The 20,521-nt window shown below is 42.7% G+C and overlaps 1 protein-coding gene across 2 annotated transcripts in view; it reads right to left on the reverse strand.

Annotated features, from left to right (window-relative positions):
• The window catches only part of WDR37 (WD repeat domain 37), a 39,416-nt gene extending 24,140 nt beyond the window's left edge, over positions 1 to 15,276 (reverse strand). Inside the window, exons 1-4 of one of the 2 annotated variants that reach the window (XM_078870896.1) lie at positions 15,223 to 15,276; positions 11,921 to 12,089; positions 3,891 to 3,987; positions 1,610 to 1,705 (exon numbers count right to left, since the gene is read on the reverse strand). In XM_078870896.1, coding sequence (XP_078727022.1) covers positions 1,610 to 1,705; positions 3,891 to 3,987; positions 11,921 to 12,073 — 346 coding nt within the window. In that variant the 5' untranslated portion in view covers positions 12,074 to 12,089; positions 15,223 to 15,276. Of the gene's footprint in view, positions 1 to 1,609; positions 1,706 to 3,890; positions 3,988 to 11,920; positions 12,090 to 15,060 lie in introns of both variants that reach the window. The other variant, XM_078870895.1, reaches the window with a different exon arrangement.
• Positions 15,277 to 20,521: the final 5,245 nt, after the last annotated feature.

Raw genomic sequence — 20,521 nt, forward strand, 5'->3', positions numbered from 1 at the left:
AGGAGTGGAATGATCATTGCTGTTGATGATTACATTAGCTGCACTGCCCTTAGTTCTGTTAAGCGGGAAAATGCTATTGCGGTGCTCAGAATACAAATGTTGGGGTCACATTGGCATCATGTACAAACAAGAATGAAAATATTTTACTACCTTCACCGGGGTCAAGAGTTCACCACAGCCAATGCCAGATTACATTAAACCTAACCAGCACATCTTTAACCATTTACCAACATATATCTTCACAGATAGCTGTTCCCATAGAGTCCTGATTTATTTTTTGCTCAATAATTTCCAGGCAGGTCTTTAATTTTAAGTCTAAATCTTATGCATTAAAATTTTCTCTCCTGTGAAGCAGGGGTCACTACCAGAGACATTTCATGTCTTTTTCAGCGCTATCATTTTCAATTATAATGCTGTGGTAACGATGACAGTGGCTATGTATTTTCACATTGGATTATGCTGTTAAATGTAAGAAAACCATTCATAGTAAAAGCAACTATGCTGATAAAATCTTTGGAATATAGCATGGTTATGAGCGCATTGACCATGCTTGTAAAAACTGCAAGGACAGCAAAGATTATCTAAAGCAAGAGACATGGATTAATATTTTAAGAAGCGTAATCATTTACATTGCCGCTGAGAGCACTTAGGACGAATATATCTCAGGTGATTAAGGGGACTGCAAAAACATTAATTCGCAATTATCTTGAAACAACATTATTTACAATTACACAAATCAGATAGTGGTAGATGGTGTGGTGTCAATAGGCACACAAATTGAGGCAGAAAGAATTTTCATTAAACATATAGCTTGTCGTAATACCCTTTCTGCAAGCAGAAAATTAATTTGCTGTCATAAATACCCAACAAAAATCGCTCATGGATGAGTTCTTAGCATTAAATTATGAAGAAGAGTGACCGAGAGGACAAAAGTGCATAGTCATACCTCGGTATACGACCGCTTTGGAATACGTTGAATTTAGTATACGTCGTGTTTTGACGAGAGAAAAATGTCTTGGGATACGACGTCTTGCTTGGGATACGACGCGCTTGCTAGAACTTGTATGGGTCGGGATGAGTCACCGCGGACTCGCGTCTACCCCGTTCACGACTCCTCCCCTTCCTAACCACCATCCGCGTCGGCTATCAACTCCTCTCAGCAAGGTAAAGTAACGTTAAATTTTATTTTTATTTCAATTTATTCATATTTATTTATGCATTTTAGTAATAAGTAGTGTCTAAATTATTTTATACAACCCCATTAATGTATAATATGCGATATAAAATATAATTTCTTATACTCTGGAACGGATTATTTCCTTTCCCTTTATTTCTCATGGGAAAAATTCGTTTGGTATACGTCATTTTCGGTATAAGTCCTACCTTCTGGAACGAATTAACGACGTATACCGAGGTACCACTGTATACACATTCATGTAAGCAAGGGAATGTCGGGGTCGACCAGCTACAAAAAAAGTGGCCGAGCCACAAGGCTGAAGGTCAATGTCTCACTATGCAAGCTGATGCGGGCGCCCGTGGCCTGTATGCTATCTGCCAACGTAAACAAGGGCGGGGTAAGGTTTTGAAAGCGAGAGGGCTCGTTACTCACTCTTGGTTTTAAAGACTCCCTTGGAGAGTTCAGAGCCATCGGTGACGGCTCCTTCAGAGGCCAGCCGCTCGTTCAAGCTATCAATCTCCTTGCGTACTGGAGGCAGAAGAGGCAAGGGGAAAAGTCACTTGCGTGGATCTGCACAAGTCAAAGTGTGTCGGTTATTCTTGACCTCACCAGTTTATTAATGAGCCGCTGCCAATAACGGGGCAGAGTATTGTCACGGCCCAACGAAAATTAATACGACGTAACAGTAAATGTGCTAAAATGATACTCGTGCATGTGCAGTGCATGTGCAGTGCGCGTATGTGTGCACTCGCATAAATTCCTACGTGGGCATATGTGTCAGCTGATTAAAGCATTAAAAATACATACGAAATATTAGAATTGATGTCACGCTTTTTTTTTATGTAAGCTACACCATTTGCGACGTTAAGTTAAGCATCTCCACGTGTGTTTCAAAACGTATTTCAATTACCGTAAACTAATATTTACTAATTTTAATGTACGGCAAAAAAAGATCAGCTGTGAAAAGTCACCGCTTCAGTAATAATGCATTACACGCAATTACAATGTGGTAACAGTTCTCAGCAATCGTGAGAAATTACCCTTCTCATGTGGAGAACAAACGTCGGTGAAAAATGTACATGTTGGTTTTTAATGATTTATTCGCAAATATATCCTGCAATTAGATCACATTAAATTAATATTACTTAAAGCTTTCATCGTGTTTTTGTATAACTGAATAACATTAACGCACAACTGCATGTATTTTAAGTCTGCAACTTAAATACCCCGCTCATTGCAGGCTCCAATAATATTAACGATCGAGCAAAACCACGACACACGCCTGCAGCCACCTTGCCTTTGAATTTATAGAAGCGATTTGTGTTACAAAACACGGCTCATTAAAGTTGGAGACACCACTCTTCAGCTCAGAGCCATAAATAGTCATGAAATAAGGCTCATTCTGATGAACTTTTTTTTTACCCCCAAACAGTTTTGGCATGAGTCATAAATGACTGTACTGCATTCTACATTTCACAAAAATTGCAGTGGTGACAATCCAAGGTAAAACGTGTTATACATAACCGAAAATATTTTCACCAGGAATGTAAACACACGTGAATACACACCTGTATACGTCACAACAGGGAAACCTTTATCACGAGCATAATAACACAACTCGTTTAATTTTCTTGTATCAACAGGTATTTCTATATTAACTGTTCTACAGAGCATGTATATTCTTTGATAAACTAGATAAAAACTTAACTCCCAAATACAAACTCTTCAACACAACATTTATTTTATTTTTTCCATCTTTATCCCTTGTATAATACTAGCACTTGTCCCCTGCCTCGGGGGACCCCGAATCTCAAAACACACGGAAAGATCCCCCATTTAGCCTTACAAACTAAAAAGGCATGCATTGTCAGAGCCTATTAAGGCTATGTGGTGTAGTGCGGACCGTGTCTGGGCATCTTTGTCTCCCCAGTGCTGAAATGTACACATCGCAGCAGGTATCTCAATTAAGGCTGAATCGACCTGGGAAAGGCCAAGAATATGTTCTGATATGGACTTGCGATTGAAGTTTTCCATGACCGCACATTAAACTCCGTTTTACAGGTCTGTACTGAAGTTCACGAGAGGCAGCGATGCTAGTGGCTAGTGGACCACAATACAATCCAGGCGACATGGGTTCGATTCCTGATCACAGCTAACACCAGTGGCAAGTGGTAACTGAACCTTTCAAGGGCCTCCATAGGTCAACTCAGCCTTAAATTAGGTGCTGCTATTGTGTGTGAAAACCAGAACTTGGGGAGACAGAGGTTGCCCGGCAAATTGCTGGTCAGATTACCCCTTAGTGTGCTGTGCTGGCCTTAATAGGTGCTTGCTAAAAGAACTTTCCCCCACAGTCTATGTAAGGTATCAAGGGAGACCTTTGCCTTTGATGTAAGACAAAGTACCCTCATTTAAGATAAGGACCACAGCCATGTGTGCATGTGGAGGTGCTTTGTAACAGCACTTGCAAAAACAGTCCATTAAAGGCTACCCAGGGGATTTTTTGTCTGTGCTGATTTTTTGTCTGTGCTGTAAAAAATATATTCCCCCCCCTTATCCTTATAAGACTGTTGGGGCAATTGCTACTAGCAACCACCTACGCAACCAAGCACACACGCACAGTGAAGGCTCTTATCTCAGCGTGCCAGACAGCGGCCGCTCCGTAAACACTGAATGATGTTTGATAAAGCGGAGGCGATGCCCTGCTCAGACTCACGTTCCACGTTCTCCACGTATAGGACTTCAAACTCCTTCTCAATCTGCCCAAACAGCTCCAGCAATGTCTGCCTTATGGCTGGTGGCAGCCGCGAGTCCTGTACACACGCAAACACACACACATACGCATGCATGCATGAACACGGGCGTTTGTTTCGCAAACGTTTGTGACGTTTTATGTTGAGGATGCACAGTTAAAGGAAACGTCAAGTTGAACGAGATACCACAATTGAGTCTACATCATGTGCACATTCCTTACTCACGGTGAATTGTATTTTAGGCAGAGCAGCAGAGTTAAGTGTGTATCAATCGCACTGGTAAGCAATGTCAGGTTTGCGTGATGACAATGTTAATATAGCATGCACAGTTGACATAGCTTATGCAATGTTTAAGTTGTATTCTACTTAGTGTAAATGTCTCGTTTTTTCAGCACATTTTAAAGGAACTGAATAAACAAAAAATGGTCATTCACGATTGATGACGATGATACAGTATTTGTATAAATCAGGGGTTCTCAACTCGTCAGAACAAAACAATTGAGAAAAGTAAAAATTAGGACTTTAAGTGTAAGACTGTGCCTGATGATTGATAAACATGACAACCCACACCAGTGGGCTACACCGATTGAAGTTGTACAAACCATGGGAGAGAGAGATTATTGAATTCACCAGAAAATTGCTGTATTTTTACATAAAACGTACAAATGCCATTATAATATACCTTAAATGAAGCAACAATAACATAATGCTCATCTCAATGTCATAAGGCGTTCTACACAAGGCTCGCTGTACATACCACGTCCTCCAAAAGACTTTAGCCTCGCACCTTGCCCCCTGGCACTAAAAACGGTGACACGTTCGCAATCGGTACCTGGGTCTGCGAGGGCCTGCGATTGACACTCTCGCAATCTCGCTCCGCTTTGTTGTTATCAAGTTCCATCTTCTGCCGCCCAACACCAGGAGGAGGCCCGAATGAATGTCGGGACTTACGACGGCAGCGACCGCATTCGAAGTTGGGAGACCGCCCCCGGCTCGTATCTAACAAGTCTGCTGCCGCGTTGTTTGCTCAAGCGTCCACCCGGCCAAAACGAGAGGTTGCGATGCACAACACGCACGCCACAGCAGGCGTGCACGCACGCACGCTCGCTAAGCAAACACAGCGGCCTGGCAATCGCCACTGCCGCCCCTCTTTTAGAACCGCCCGGGGAGGCACTGTCAGGTCGGGTGCGAAGACATTGCTGTGCCGGGCGAACACAGCGATGTTGACGGCGAACTCTTGGAAGCGAAAAGGCGATCAACGGACCGAGTAAGTAAAAGAAAAGTATCAACTAAAAATGGAAAACAATAGGAAGAATCAAATAAAAGAGATAGATGAACGCTCGAGGGTCAAATGTAAATTTCGGATTAAGGTGAACAATTTGTTTCTGAGAATCAATGGAAGCGGTCGCGCGTGGATGACACTGCGGTAAAGTTGTGAAGTAAAAAAAGAAAAAACTGCAACGGCACAGCTCGCAAAAGTCAGTTGTCGTCAGCTTGGGGCGTCCGGTAGAATGAGCCTTGCGAAACTGGTGTTACCACTTGAGCACAGCTGCACACACGTGACAAGGTGAGACAGCTGACGTGTCTCGAACCTTTGTTTACATTTCTGGAAGGCGGGGCCCTTCTTGCCTTACAAAGGTCGCCATTCATGAGTTTTCCTAGACCCATGGTCACCAACAATTATTTACAGCCCAAGCCATCCCCGTTCCCGCGGGCAATGTTTATAAATGTTGCAGAAATACATCAATGAAATAAAAAAAATTGTATTCGTTTAAAACTTATACAGTCAGCCTCTCAACTTTAAAACTGTACTTGGTCACAGAGCAATATAACTGAACTGTAGTGTTAAGATAAAACTAGTGCATTGTATAGCGACTATAAATGTAAATCTTGGATTTATTCTAATACCTTTCTAGGATCAAATAAGCTTGCTTTTGTTCGAAAAAAAAATATATACACGCTGTGAACAAAATGTTCACCTTATGTTCACAGTATGTTAACGATACGTAAAAAAGTAGGCTGATCACTTTAAAACACAATTCAAAACACTACCTCACGAATGCGTGGAAACATAAGACAACCACAATTTCTGAAAACGGACTAAAAGTTAATTAGGTTTCCATGGCAACCATGCATTTTTTTGTTCACGGAAAAAAAGTCGGCACCATTATGGGTTTAAAAAGTCACAGAAGACTGTCCAGATTTTCCAACGCGCTCACATCCTCATCTCATTCCAATTCTAACAGCTGGTGTGGCTGCACACAGGTGTGTCAGCAGTGATTATGAGTCTTTTGCAATTTCCGCAGAGGACAGTTTTGTAGTTTTAAATAGATTCTATTCTTGACCCCCGAGGCAAAAACAGTGGGGAAAAAAGTAAAACTAAACTAAAACCAGATGGGTCTCCCCACGCAGGTAAAATGGCATCACGTAGGAATGTAACGTTTCACCACCTGTCACAATTCAATCAATTTTCAAGATACAGGATCACGATTCAATAAAATAAAATGTGTGGTGGCTGCAGTAGTCACGTACCAGGAGGCACCTAGCCACGAATCTGGCAGGATGATCCTCTCTAATCAAAGCCCTCAGAGGGACGTTGGAAAGGTGGATCCAAAGCAAAACATCAAGGTTAGAGCCTGGAACGTACGTTCAATGTACCAGACCTTCCAAGACGGCCCAAGTTGTCCATGAGATGAAACGCTACCAAATTGACATCTTAATAGTGAGCGAGTGTCGCTGGACTGAATCAGGTAGGATACAAACTTAATTTGGAGCTTTCGTGACTGCAGGAATTACTCTTTGGTTCTTTCGGTAAAGTCACGTATAAAGAGAAAATAATAAATTTAATACTAGCATACGACGTTTCGATTGCAACACAAGCAATCATCATCAGGTATAAATGAAATAGAAAAAAACCTAGTATACTTAGAAATATAATGCAATACAACACAGAGAATCGGCTAACATAACAGTCAACACCCTACCTGGTTGATTACGTTCTTCCAGAGAATGCTAAATTTGAGAGAGAGATAAAACATAGGACCGGAGACATACAGACAGACATATAAGCAGAGAGAGATAACACAGATGTACATAGAGAGAGAGACACATATATAGGCACACAGATAGGTAGGATAACTTCATCAGAGGGATACATCATCCTTCACACTGGTAGAATGGAACTCGAGTCCATAGAAAAAACTACCCTACGGTGGACAACACAAGAGAAAAAAACACAAGGCAGGCCGAAGACCACTTGGCGATGCACCATTCAAGACCAACTAGAGACCATGGGCCTATCTTGGGGTGAATCAGAGAAAGCCGCTAAAGACCGTCCGGCATGGCGTGGGCTTGTTGCGGCCTTATGCTCCACAGGGAGCCAAGAGGAGTAAGTAATTAAGCGGTGGTCACGTATAACAAACTACAAACAATGTATGAGAAAAGAAAATAGATTTTTACACGCACGAATCGATGCATTTATTGTGATTGTAAGACTTATTTTAATCCATGACGAGGTACATGAGTAGCAGTGGCTTAAATTGGTTGGTATGGACCCTCGTGCGAGGATGAAAATGGGGCCTCTGTCCATCATCTCCCCCTCTTTGTAGTCCCGCCACTGAGCCTCTCCAACCACATGAGACCCGGAGCAGTGAAACTACCTGCATGCTCAATTGGCTATGCCAATGGCGGCATAGCCAATTGTTGTTGCGAGGTTCAGTACAAAAAATTAATATCCAAAATGCGCCTTTTCACCTGAACCAGTTATGGGAAAGTATAAGTGCAGCCACTATCCACACTGCTGAAAATCACTATGAGGCTCTGTCCGTAAGCTGGGCCTATAGCCCAATGAAAAGGCATTCGGGGAATATTTTATAATATTTAGTTTTTGATTTGTACCAAGATAAATGATGGTCCACTGTGCACCAAAACATTAATTTGATGGATTTAACAAATTTATAAAAGTGTTGAAAGAGGTATTTATAACAGCGTAAACATATTGCACAAGGTTAAGTCTGGTCATTAGTAATTCAAAGGTAGCTCTCCACATCCTGGCCATGACTTTGGAACACAATGGCCATCTTTTGAAAACAGAGCCTTAGGATTTGTTGCATTCACACCCACTCTTGTGCTATATTTAGAAAAAAATGTTGTCCTGTAACATTTGTGAATACTAAATAAAGTGATAAATTCCATCAGCAAAAACAAACACATGCATGCCATCATTAGCGATGATGCAAGCGCTGTAGGTGCAGTTAATGGTGATGATGGTGGAAGTCAGGAGGATAATTTAGGATCTCTCAAGCTTTAACATCAACAATATTTGATATTTATACACACATCAAATTAAATGTTGAAAGTACATTCATTATATTTTACTGCACATAACAAAATATCAACTGATAGATTTAAACATTACGTCAAGGGCCACACTTCATAAATCCTAACCGCCCAACATTCTGAATTACTGCAGGACACAGATATGTAAGTGTTGGTTAGACTAAGGTTACGGCTAATGTGAGACCATTAGAATGAGATGTAATTTTAGAATGTTTTCATTTATACCTTGCTGATCTTTCAAACTCAATCAAAATGTTATTTGGCAACACAAGGGTTAAAGCAAAGCCGCTGTAATATTAATATCAGTGGTATTCATACGTTTAAACACGTTCATAGTGACACCAATGCTGCGAGCACAACACATCTTTCAATTCAATCATCCTAAAATAAAATATGGCACATCTGCTTGGCCGCCTGTTATTTAGTTTTATTTCTATATTTTGTTCAAGCGATTTGTTTTCCTGTCCTATACTTTGCACTCCAATCGTGTTTTCGTACCGTTTGTCGATGCGAGGTTCTGACGCGCACCCCTCCTGGACATGTGTGAAAAAGAGCTTTAATGCTCATCGGATTCCTCCAGTATAAATAAATATTCAGATTCTGATTAGTTACCACGGTCCCACTGAGACTGACTACTCGCATCTACAACTGTGTTAACCACTGCCACTTTTATTGCAATAAAGTAACAGGAAAGCCTTCTCCAGGTATTGTATACACAAGGGATGTGTTCTCGATGTATTGCTTTATCAGAAATATTATTAAAGCAGGGAATCATAACAATAGTTGTATTTTCTATAGCATCATTCATGCAAATTGCATAATAAAAGGCTGACCCATTGTGAAATTCTAACATAAAATAACTATATAAGACCACAGAGAAACAAAAAAAACATGATCAAGGGTACAGAGGTACATACTGGATATGTAGAAAACCATAACATGAACAGGACATAAGATAAGTGCATAGATAGATAATGTTAAAATTTATCTGAACATGTGATGTCACAGGAAGTGATGTCACTTTCACGCCTCACTTTTGTGTTTTTCCTGCCGATAATGGTGCAAGTTTGATGACGCATGGCATCAATTTTGCTTAAAATTCAAATATTGAAATACTTACATTAAATCACTGTTTTACCAATAAATGAACCTTATGGCGGGACCCCGGGGTCCCATAAGCCCCCGGCTCTCGCATAAACTGCGTTGCAACGTAATTTCATGTTTGTTGAAGGCGAACGATATGGCAATCTCTTCCTCTCGACGAGCTCTACACGATGCGCTAATCAAAGTTTCAAAGTTTTGTTTCTTCTGCGCATTCGTCCTCGCTGCGCTTGGACGACATGACAAGAGAATGATCCTCGCCAGGTGAGTCGCGTCATTTGTGTGCGCGGAGAGACGGAGTCGCCAAAAAATTTGAAATTAATTAATTGCGATTTTTACTTCCATTTATTCGGGACCCGCCATACATAAGGTTCAAATGTGCAGCCCTGCAATTCCTGACTCACACCACTGCTGGCAGCAGGATACAATTTAGGGAATACACATAATGTAATATAGATACACAAGTTTGCTTCCCTCTGGCCAAAGAAGCGGGGGCAGTAGGGTGTGGAAGGGGCAGATAGAGAAGGGGAGGGGGCTCTTCAAGAATTGTGACATGAAAAAAGCATTGCTTGGCCATTCCAGGAACGGCCCAGCATGACTCAGGCCTGATTTCCAATGGCCATGAAAACGTATCACGAGAATTAAAAACTGACAAAGGTGTCAGTTTTGTACCAGTTGAAAGGGTAAAAACCTATTACTATATTTTGCCACTGGTAAAGGAGGTCTCATAGTGTATCACGAGTGGTTTACCAACACGGCAATGTCACACCGCTAACAACTGTTTCTGGTGTTGCAGACACTTTATTGGAAGTCTATTCATACATTTGCAAAGTGTGAATTCCGTTGCAATCAATGAGGTATGTGCGATATTTGAATAATGTTGCTCAATAATAACACCTGGCAATAGCTGCTTTTTTCAATTTCAATGTATCATCAACTTCATCAAAAAACGTTCGCACTCATCGGTGTCCATAGCTAGACTTCTCCTAGTATTATAAAATAAGCATGTTGTTTCAAGTTATGCAATCGGTTCTTTTGCGTACGCATGTGTGCATGTTAGATGATGTAGTGGTTTGCATACTGTTACAATCCCAATATAATATGGGTTTAATTCTTGACCATCGTCAACGGTTAAGGGCGACGACAAATTTGTCAATGTTAAACGAATTAGGAACAAAACTAAATTCCAAGTTACATTTTAATTTTTCTGAACTGCTGACCAGGGAAAAATCCCATTAAATTCACTACACACAAGAAGCTGGATTGCATTTTTGGCGAGAACTCCATCTCAACAGTGCTAACGACTACTACTTAATAATTATTATTTTACTAGGTAAGGCCCACTGAGCTGTATAGCTCTTTTTCAGAAGCAACCTGGCCACAAATGATAGCTCAAAGAAGTGGCTTATTGTGTGGAAATTTATAGCAGCCAAATGCTCTAAACGCATGTTTCTGGAGGGAAAAACTGGAGGACCCGGAGAAAAATCCACGCGACCACAGGGAGAACATGCGAACTCCAAATATACAGCAGGCATCAGGGTCGGGATCGAACCAACGACCTGCATACCAGGCGAGGTAGTTTGCATCTCGCCACTGCAACACTCCAGCACAGATGTTAACCCTCTGAGCAACACAGTAACAACGTCAAGCATTAAACGTATATATTTTTTTACAAAAAAGGTAACAAAAACCTGCACTGTTGATACAGAGCTGCCACTTCTCAAGCTGTGAAGTGATTTGCACCATTAGGCCTCGGAACCAAACCATGCACCCTGTCCACTTTAGGTCATATGACAATTACACCCACACAGTCAGTTGAGGCAGCCATAGAGCTGGCAAAGTCAATTTATCAGAGCCAACACTGACATTTAATATGGAATTGTGCAGACAAGAACAAATAACGTGGATAATGGCGCAGAATGGAGTATATCATGTGTATCTTCTGCCGAAAGGCATCTACATGCTGCATGTGGTGGTCTCGCAATCATTTGTAAAACTACATGTTGACTTTAAAGAGCAGGTGGAAACTCATTCAGACGCAAGCTTACCTTTGCAAGAGGAGTGTGATAATGCACAGGAGGTACTATGTTACTGTTACCACTAACGTTCTTGCAAAATGTCTGTATTTTCATATCGTATACAACAGCAGATGTGCATTCAAATGTATTTCCCGCCATTATAAATCCTAGGGATGGGTTATGATAACCATGAGACCACAAATGATGACGATTATAATGACTGATTTTTTATAAAAATACACAATTTATTCTTGATGATTCTGCTAATTTGTAAATAATTATTACAATAATGACCCTGGTGATCCGTGAAGATAACGATAAGAATGACAATCCCAAATGATAATCCCAAGATAATTATAGTACTACAATATTTGACACTGAAGATGACAGCGATGCCACCGATGATCCTGCTGCCATGATAATGATGCTTTATGACAATACCGACACCAATGCCGGTAAATCCTTGTGCAGGCGTTGGTGGTGGAGGTAGCGGTGGTGGCAATGGGGACTGTTGTGACCATTCAGGGAGCCAGTACCTGTCCTTCCAGCATGTCGCGGTGCACTGCGTTCCGATCGGGCTCTCCGCTGTTGGTGCGACCGATAGAGAGGCTGTGGGCCTTGCGCTTCTGCTTCGTCGAGGGACGCGAGACGCCTCCTGCGGCGATGCCACCGCTGCCCTCTATCGGCATCCTGCCTCGGCCCTCCCTGCGCAAGACAAGAGAACAGCCCACCACCACCACCACCCCCCACAAATGCTTAAGAGTGGAAGCAGCACTCCCCTCGATCTAAGAATTCCTATCGGCCAGCTGACCGTGAAACTCGTGAACTGGCTGGCCCAGCGCCGCATACGATGTACAGTGTTTGTGAACGTTACTTAATTATTTTAAGACACGAGAGACATTTGTCGTGCCAAAAATTCATTTTTCTTCCGAAAACAATATCTGTATGTGTGTTGAACAATGTGAGCAATTCCACACCTCCGATTAGCACGGTTGGCTACGTACGGTCCGAAACTTCAACATACATACAATGGTGCACGTGTAACGTCGCATAAATTTAACTATATAAACATTTGAACCCAAATGGGTAACACAATTAAATAAAGCATACTACTCTACACTTGGAACAATCGGCAGCGTGTCTATTTTCACTCTGACACTTCTATTATTCTACAACTTCATGCACAGCTCTCATAATGCAACCACGCTCTTCCACCCATGTTTATCTGTCCTTCAATTCACTTAACTACCGTAACTGAATTTGAACTCCCTTAACCGACAGCCTCGTGTCTCTGTCCGCATATCATGCTAATGTCACACCCATGCACTGTAGGGGAGCGGCTCTATCCACTCTTCATTGGTGCCGTTAGCGTTACACATGTACAAGGGCCCATTGTAACTTAGCAGCATGGCTCTATGTACAATAGATAAAGGAAGGTAATGTTAAAAAAACACCTCGGTGTTATGACACGTCATGAAGACGCATGGAACAGTGTACTGAAAATGAACTGTTTTTTAATTATCATTGTACAATTTTCATAATAGCAATACTGTATGTTATGAAATTACTTAAAATGCAATGGTTTTCTGAATAAATACAGTAATGTTATACATGATATATATGTAACAGCTTATTGAAGCAAACACAAGTTATGCATTTATTAGGCGCCTAGGTAATTCAATGATTGACAAGAGCATTCAAACTTCCATCAAGGTGCCTTTGATTTGCCTGCAGGTGGCTCAATAATCAGCAATATATTGCACCAAATTGCTGTATATTTAAATAGATATCTTTGTAAGCACATTCTCCCCCTTATTACCTATTTATAAACGTAAGGGGCCCATGTTTGGCATCATTTGGCATCATTTGGCATGTACAGATGTATTTAATTTTGAAAACCTCGTGCAATTGCAATATAATAGCATAGCCCATTGTGTGCAGGTTTCACGGCCTAACTCCCGCATGTGAAAATTATCCTCAAAACATCACTTGCAAAAGATAAAACAAATGTGACATGCAGCAGCTCACCTGATTAGCCAAAGAACACTGCATTGCTACATCTGTTATAATGAAACTCTGGGTTGTTATCTGCTTAAATTGCAATTGTCTCCTATACTAAAGTAACTCGTTGAGAACCAATTGCAATTCAATGGAAAATAAGAGACAGCTTGTACATTTTCATACTCTGCTCACAATCCTATACTCTGTGCACTAAAAGTAATCAGTTTTTTTATGCAATAATATGGAAATGTTTTTTCCATATATATAATTGAAGAGTTAAAGCCATTTAAAATAAACCATGCCAGTCTTCTGTAATCATTACTCCCACCTCATCGGTGTCGCTATTGTCTTCTGAACTTCTTCCTCCGTTTCAATGCAATGTTTATTTGTAACATGGGAAATCTCGTTTAGCCAGTTACCCAGCTAGTTTCGGTGGCAAGGGCCCCACATAAACTCGAGTTTACAACATCTCACCACCTGGTGTTAGACCTTCCTCTTGGTTGCTGACATATGCCCTCTGGGTGCCAATCAAATGGCTGCCACCCTCCATCCTGCAGGTAACCCGCCTCCCTCCATCCTATAGATAACCTGCTCCCCCCCCCCCCTATCCATCCTATAGGTAACCTGCCCCCCCCCCTATCCATCCTAGAGGTAACCCCCCCCCACCTCCATCCAATAGGTAACCTCCATCCTGCAGGCGATCTGCCCCCCCCCCTCCATCCTGCACACATCCAACACATTTAAATATTCTCTTCCTGACTTTATATACACCTCCCTGCCACATTCTAGTCCAAAATTCCATATGAATTATACACTATCCTGCCGTGAAATTGTTACCCCCTCCCCCAAAGCGTGCACTTGTGTATAAAAGAGAAATCCGGAAGTTTATGTTATCGTTGAACTGTTAAAAGTCCAACATTCTGACCCGGATGGGAACTCATTAAGGTCCGTTTGAGGTCACGGCCTCATAAAGCACAGAGACATGTGCGGTTATCAGATCACCTAACCACCCTTGTGCCACATGCCCACCACCACCCTTGCCACATTCCTACCACCACCCTTGCCACATGCCCACCACATGCACAATCACACCGTAAATGACCAAATAATTCGAGATGCACCTAATCGCGTCAACTTCGTGACGGACCAAGCTTTGATTCCCCTGGTTAGTGTTTGGATGGATCACCACCTTGTACAAAACGTGGTGTTAGAGGCTGCTGTGTGGCTACGTTGTGGGCAGCAGAGGGCATCGTTGTATTTCACTGCACGTCAATTCTCCCCACCTCACAAACCTGCACTGACCAGCGTATATATAATAAAGCTCCACAACCAGTTACGAACCTCATCCACCAGTGGATTGACAAACAATGGTTGTATACGTGTACACAATTTGACTTTACTGTACACATTCCTGACTTAAATACGCTGCAGACCTAATTGCCCGCGAATGTTTATCCCCAACATGGCAATGTTGATTCTTACTGTGCCGGAGTGCATCATAATCATGTGTATATGGCCATGATGCAAATACTGATTTTAAAAAATACACACACAATGTAAAGTACTAGAAGCATGAGGATACAACAGTTATAAAAATAACAGTCTTTAATAACAATTATCTATAAAATATATTGAGGCCTTAGAGGGCCCAGGGCTTCGCGAATTCAGTCCCTACCTTGATAACTCAATGATACACTGATCGCTTGCAAGTCCGAAACTGCCTGTGGTCACAGGCGTTCCTTTCGGTTCGCTCTCGGAGGGGTCGTCTTGCGAATCATTAACGAGCAGGGAATACAATTTGCCGCGACAACAACAACACAACGATACCGATTATCACCCTGAATTTGAGGCGCGCCGAGATGGCGACACCTTCCAGCCAGTCGCGGGCACTGCACCCTGGACCGTACCACTATGAGAGGGGATGAGTGGTTGTACAAACTGCTACTAAAGACGATTATTTTTTTATTTCAATAATAATTTATTTTCAAATGGTAATTAAATTGAAATGCATTATTCGTGTCGTTGTGAGTAAAGTTTACTCGCACTGTAAGGTTTTTAGAAATTTTAATTAAAATGAACTCCCCTCCATGCTAAAGTGGTACATTCCAATTGTGTTGCTTAAGGGCTTCATATAAAATATGCTGTCAGGATGCAGAGGTTTTACCTCGGGATTTTTTCGAGTTTTTGTTTAGTATCGTAACACAAAGGTTTTTTACCTCTATAATTTTGACTTTATTTTCAATGTTGCTTCTCTCTACGGAGATGTTGAATTTGCATTCGGATAAATGCACACCTACGACCTATTTTTTAATATGGTTATATTATTGGCAGAGGTGTGGACTCGAGTCATGTGACTTGGACTCGAGTCAGACTCGAGTCATGAATTTGATGACTTGCGACTCGACTTGGACTTGCATAACAATGACTTTGTCCCACCTCTGTTATTTGGGTCTTTCGGTAAAAATAAAGGCAAGGAAAAAAATCCTGACTTTATTTTCCTCCTTTCCCGCTATATTTTTCACCTGATGATGATTGCTTGTGTTGCTATCGAAAGTCGTGATATTGTTTTTTTATTTTTCTATCTGCGTGGTTTTACAGAAAGACCCAAAGAATATGAATTCCTGGTTATAGTTTTGGAGTTCGTTTTATTGAGATGTTTTTCCTCCTTGTGCATATATAGTTTTAAACATCAATTAATGCAGCTGCCAATTTGACCATCCAAATATAATTAAAGCTCATGATTATATCACCGTTTATATTTTTTTAAAAATATGGAAATGTTGATGGGGAATATCTCTTATCTGTGGATACTAATTTCTTTGGAACTGCTTTTTGTGTTTAGTTTGTTGTCCTTCCCCCGAACCTCTGATTAGCACGCTGCGAAAGAAGTTCAAAATAAATATACTGTAACACTAAAATGTCATACTAATACTTAAAGCGTGTTTGCTGCCATATCTATATGTATAAAAGGGAAATTTGTGAATGTGTGTCTGTTCGAAATGTTTAGCATAGTTCCCAACATGCATCAAACTTGAAATTTGGCATGTGGGCAGCTTCCAGACTGTACACAATGCAAAAAGTATAAAAATAGACTTTTGTATTTGGGGGGGTGGGGGCGCAATAATGCGTATATTTTGCACGGCAAGTGAGCGGTGACGTCACAATTGTCATGTCACCCGCATGCGGAAGTGTCACGCAGTGTGCCTGCTGACGTCACGCACGCACCCCCCCCCCCGCCACCCTCCGCGTAGGCAGTGTATTAATCAAAGACAAGAATCCAAGTCTCGGGCGAAGCCGGATAGTAAAGCTAGTCTGTACATATATTGAAGAGTAACAGCATACCTGCTATATTGCAACTAACAGGCCACCTCGTAGCCCTGTAGGTTAGACATACCCAAATGATGATCTCTGCATTATCCACCAACTCCTCACCATGGAAGCACTGAATTACAGACATGCATAGCCACCACGGATTTTTATATTTTAGCTCTTGGACTTATGTGATGAAAGTTTAATTGCAATTTTGCTGCCCCCTACCTCCCCCATTGTCGAACGCACTACTTGTACCCCCCTCTCTCCCCCTATCTCTACCTTCTTCCTTCGCCCATTGTCTAACACACTTGGACTGCACCCTCGCCTTTCAGCTCCACCTCTATCTCTACTCCCTCCTCTCTCTCCCCCTGTCTCTGCCCTCTTCCTCCCTCCATTGTCTCCTAAATTTGCGCTGGCTGCCCCGCCCATTCACTTTTAAAGCCCTTATAAGCAGTTGCATTTGGAGGCTTGCACCCTCTTTTCTCTCCGCCTGATGAAGACCACTTGTGTTGCGATCTAAACGTCGTGGATTTTTGCTTTTATTATTTTCAATTTATAATTTTTATTTCGAATTTCTGTTTTAATTTCTATCTACGTGACTTTACCGAAAGAACCAAGAATATAAATTTCTGCAGTCACAAAAGTTTGAAGTCAAAACATAGCTGAATGGCTGGCTCACCGCCGCACGGGGTTAATCCACACAAGCCCGCGCACACCACCCCTAATGCTCACACGGCGGCGAGCACGCGCGCGCTCCCGCTGGTGATTATCCTCGACTATGTGCACGCCCCACTACAGCGGCGGCGTGAATACACGGCCGGTTATATCCTAATCCGTTCACGCACAAAGACTAGCGCTAAAGTGGCTGCACGAATATGCGTGCGCACCTCCGGGTGGTTAAACCCTAATCCGGTGCCACACAAAGACGATTAAATTCCCCAAATATTCACGCGGCCTTTTATTTACCTCGCAGCCGTTCTCACGGCGTCGCATGGACGCGGAGAGAGGCGGAGGGACGAAGACGGGAGAGACTTTTCCTATCGTGGCATTCGTTGGCGTCTCATGGATGCTGCGGGCGGCTCGAAGAGGCTGGAGATCAGAACTAACTTAGCCGTTTTCGGCTCCCCCTTTTTACGCCCTGGGATTTGGAAAATCCAGGGTTACGTGACATCATCCTGCACAGCCAATGGTGCGTGCCCGCATTCCTTACCCATAACTCAGCCGGTCTACCCTGAGTGGCGCCCGGCCGAATACACATCCGTCTGCGCTGCTCGAGGAATATTTCACCCTGGCCCCTCCCCAGTGCTGTGAGCGTCTCATTGCGGTTAGCCCGGTGAGCTTCGGTGCGCCCATACAATTTGAAGCCAATTTAGGGGGCCGCAATGTAATTTGTCCTGGGGGGGCCGGCCAATCTCCTGTCACCGGAAAACCATGGGACTTCCCCTCTAGGGGCCCTTCGGATGAAAATTCGTTGTGCCAGGCAATCCCCCGCCAGGACACTACGTGTGTTCGCTGCGTGTGGGTGTGTTTAGAGCGGGGGCCAGGAGGGAGTCGCAGCGCTTGCGGAGTTGGTCCGCGGTCGTGGCACCACAAGTGCGTCAAACATTGCGACGATATATAGTTTTGGTCGGTCAGAATCCATTACTCTTGGAAAACATTATGATACAAACGATCTGCCTTAATTTTGTCATGGTTAATCTAATGCAACATATTATGTTCACTGTTGCGTCTTGTTGAGTTCGCATGAGTGTTAAGCAAATGTTACTGCAATCAATGTTTGTATCCGAGTTCGCTATCAGTGTGAAGAACTGGAATGAAATGCCCTTCCTTTATCCATTGCGGGGTGACCAGCCCCTCCCCACCCAGCCCCTCCCCACCCAGCCCCACCCCTCCTACCCCCCACCCAGCCCCATCCTCCCCACCCAGCCCCTCCACACCCAGCCCTTCCCCACCCTCCCCACCCAGCCCCTCCCCACCCCACCCTCCCCACCCAGCCCCACCCTCCCCACCCAGCCACTCCCCACCCTCCCCACCCTCCCCACCCAGCCCCTCCCTCCCCACCCTCCCCCAGTTCCATTTTGTGAATGAAACATCGCCCGTTTCCTCATTGGCCCGAGTCGCGGCGGTGCCCCCCCCCCCCCACCACTAACCCCCCCCTACCAACCCCAACCCACCGCTCCCATTGGTCGGTGCCCCCGAGCCAATGGGATGGCTCTGGTGGGGCGGGGCCGTGCACGACAGACAAATAATCCCTGGTGGGCAGTGTGGAACTGTTGTTCCAACCTGTATCATATTCTGTCTCTAAAGCTAAGCAGCCTTGAGCTTTCAATTCCCATGACTTATACATCTATCAGCGGGTTAACAACGGGATTAAGATTACAGTCTTAAATATATTCCAGATTAATATTACAAAATATTAATATTCCAGTCATTATGCGGCCGTCTGGAACGCTATTCCTTCCGATGTTAAGAAGCCACTGGAGCCTATGCACTTTTAAATCTCGATTGAAAACTCTTTCCTTTGGAACTGCTTTTTGTGTTTTACTTTGTTAGCACAGTTGGCTACGTACGGTGTGAAAGAAGTTCAACATACATACGCCAACATTGTCTCTTTGAGTCCACCATGAGGGCCCCCACGAAATCCAATAACAAACCTGTCAACCCCTTATCAGTGCCATACCTTATTACAGACCAATTCAGACCTTGTTGGTCACCCCGTACCCTTATAAATCTCAAAGTTCATCTGACAAAGTCCCATCACAAGGGAGAAACACAAATAAATAGACAAAAAAATGTTCTAGATTTGAAGTTTTCGTGACTGCAAGGAACCATACTCTTTGTTTTTTCGGTAAAGTCACGTAGGTGAAAACGAAATAAAACAAAAATAAAACAACTAAATAAAATCACGACGTTTCGGAAGCAACACAAGCATCCGTCATCAGGTGTGACTGCTCCAGCAGAAAAAATGTTGCCCGTATTGAAACAGCTGTACGCCATATGGACCTGAAATCTCAATTTCCCTGTAAAGGAATACGGGGTAAACCGCGTGGGTTGACAGGTATGCAATAAAGAGTGCTGGAAAAGTCTTCGATTCCTGAAGCTACACGGGACCTCTTCTTAAATGAGAGTGGAACCCGTTTGGCGAACTACAACAGATGGTTGTTTTTGTATTGTCAAGCAGAGTTTGGTAGTACATGTTGTTTACGTCGTTTATTGTGAAAATTCGGTCACAGTTCCTATGATCACTGTTTCATTGCTTTTATGGCTTTATTTTGGTGATTTTTGAAAAGTTTTTAGGTTTGGCCATGTTTGTTTGTTGTAGTACAGTTAGACTGATGGCCTTAATCTAAGTTGTCTTGTGGTTGTTGTTGTTGTTTGACTTGCATCCCACTGGGATTTTTGCACACAGCGTTGGTGTACGGTGCTTTTTCTGCAATATTTTGCTGTTTTTCTTGGATTTTATGTTTGCACTTAGTCACTTTAAGATATTTTCTTGTTCATGTTTTTGGTTTTTGTTTATTGCGGTTGCACCCGATTCAAGAGCCGAATGGCTCACAGGGCTATATCAAATAAATGAAGCACCTCCGTGTGGATGGATGCACTTTCATTTTTTTTTCATCATTGTTATCTTTTCAATTACAGTGCTTTAATGAAAGTGTTGAGACAGTTTTACAAGACGAAAATACGGCATTTGGCCCATTGATGTAAAGGTGTATGAGTCTGTGCTAAAAAAAATATCACAAAGTTTATAAGTGGATTCTTTATAAACTAGTCCTAAGCGTTTTAATATTAGGGCTTCCCTCCCCAGCTTTAAAACAATGCTG

The sequence above is a fragment of the Lampetra fluviatilis genome, chromosome 31 (assembly GCF_964198595.1).
Source record: "Lampetra fluviatilis chromosome 31, kcLamFluv1.1, whole genome shotgun sequence".
NCBI lineage: Eukaryota > Metazoa > Chordata > Hyperoartia > Petromyzontiformes > Petromyzontidae > Lampetra > Lampetra fluviatilis.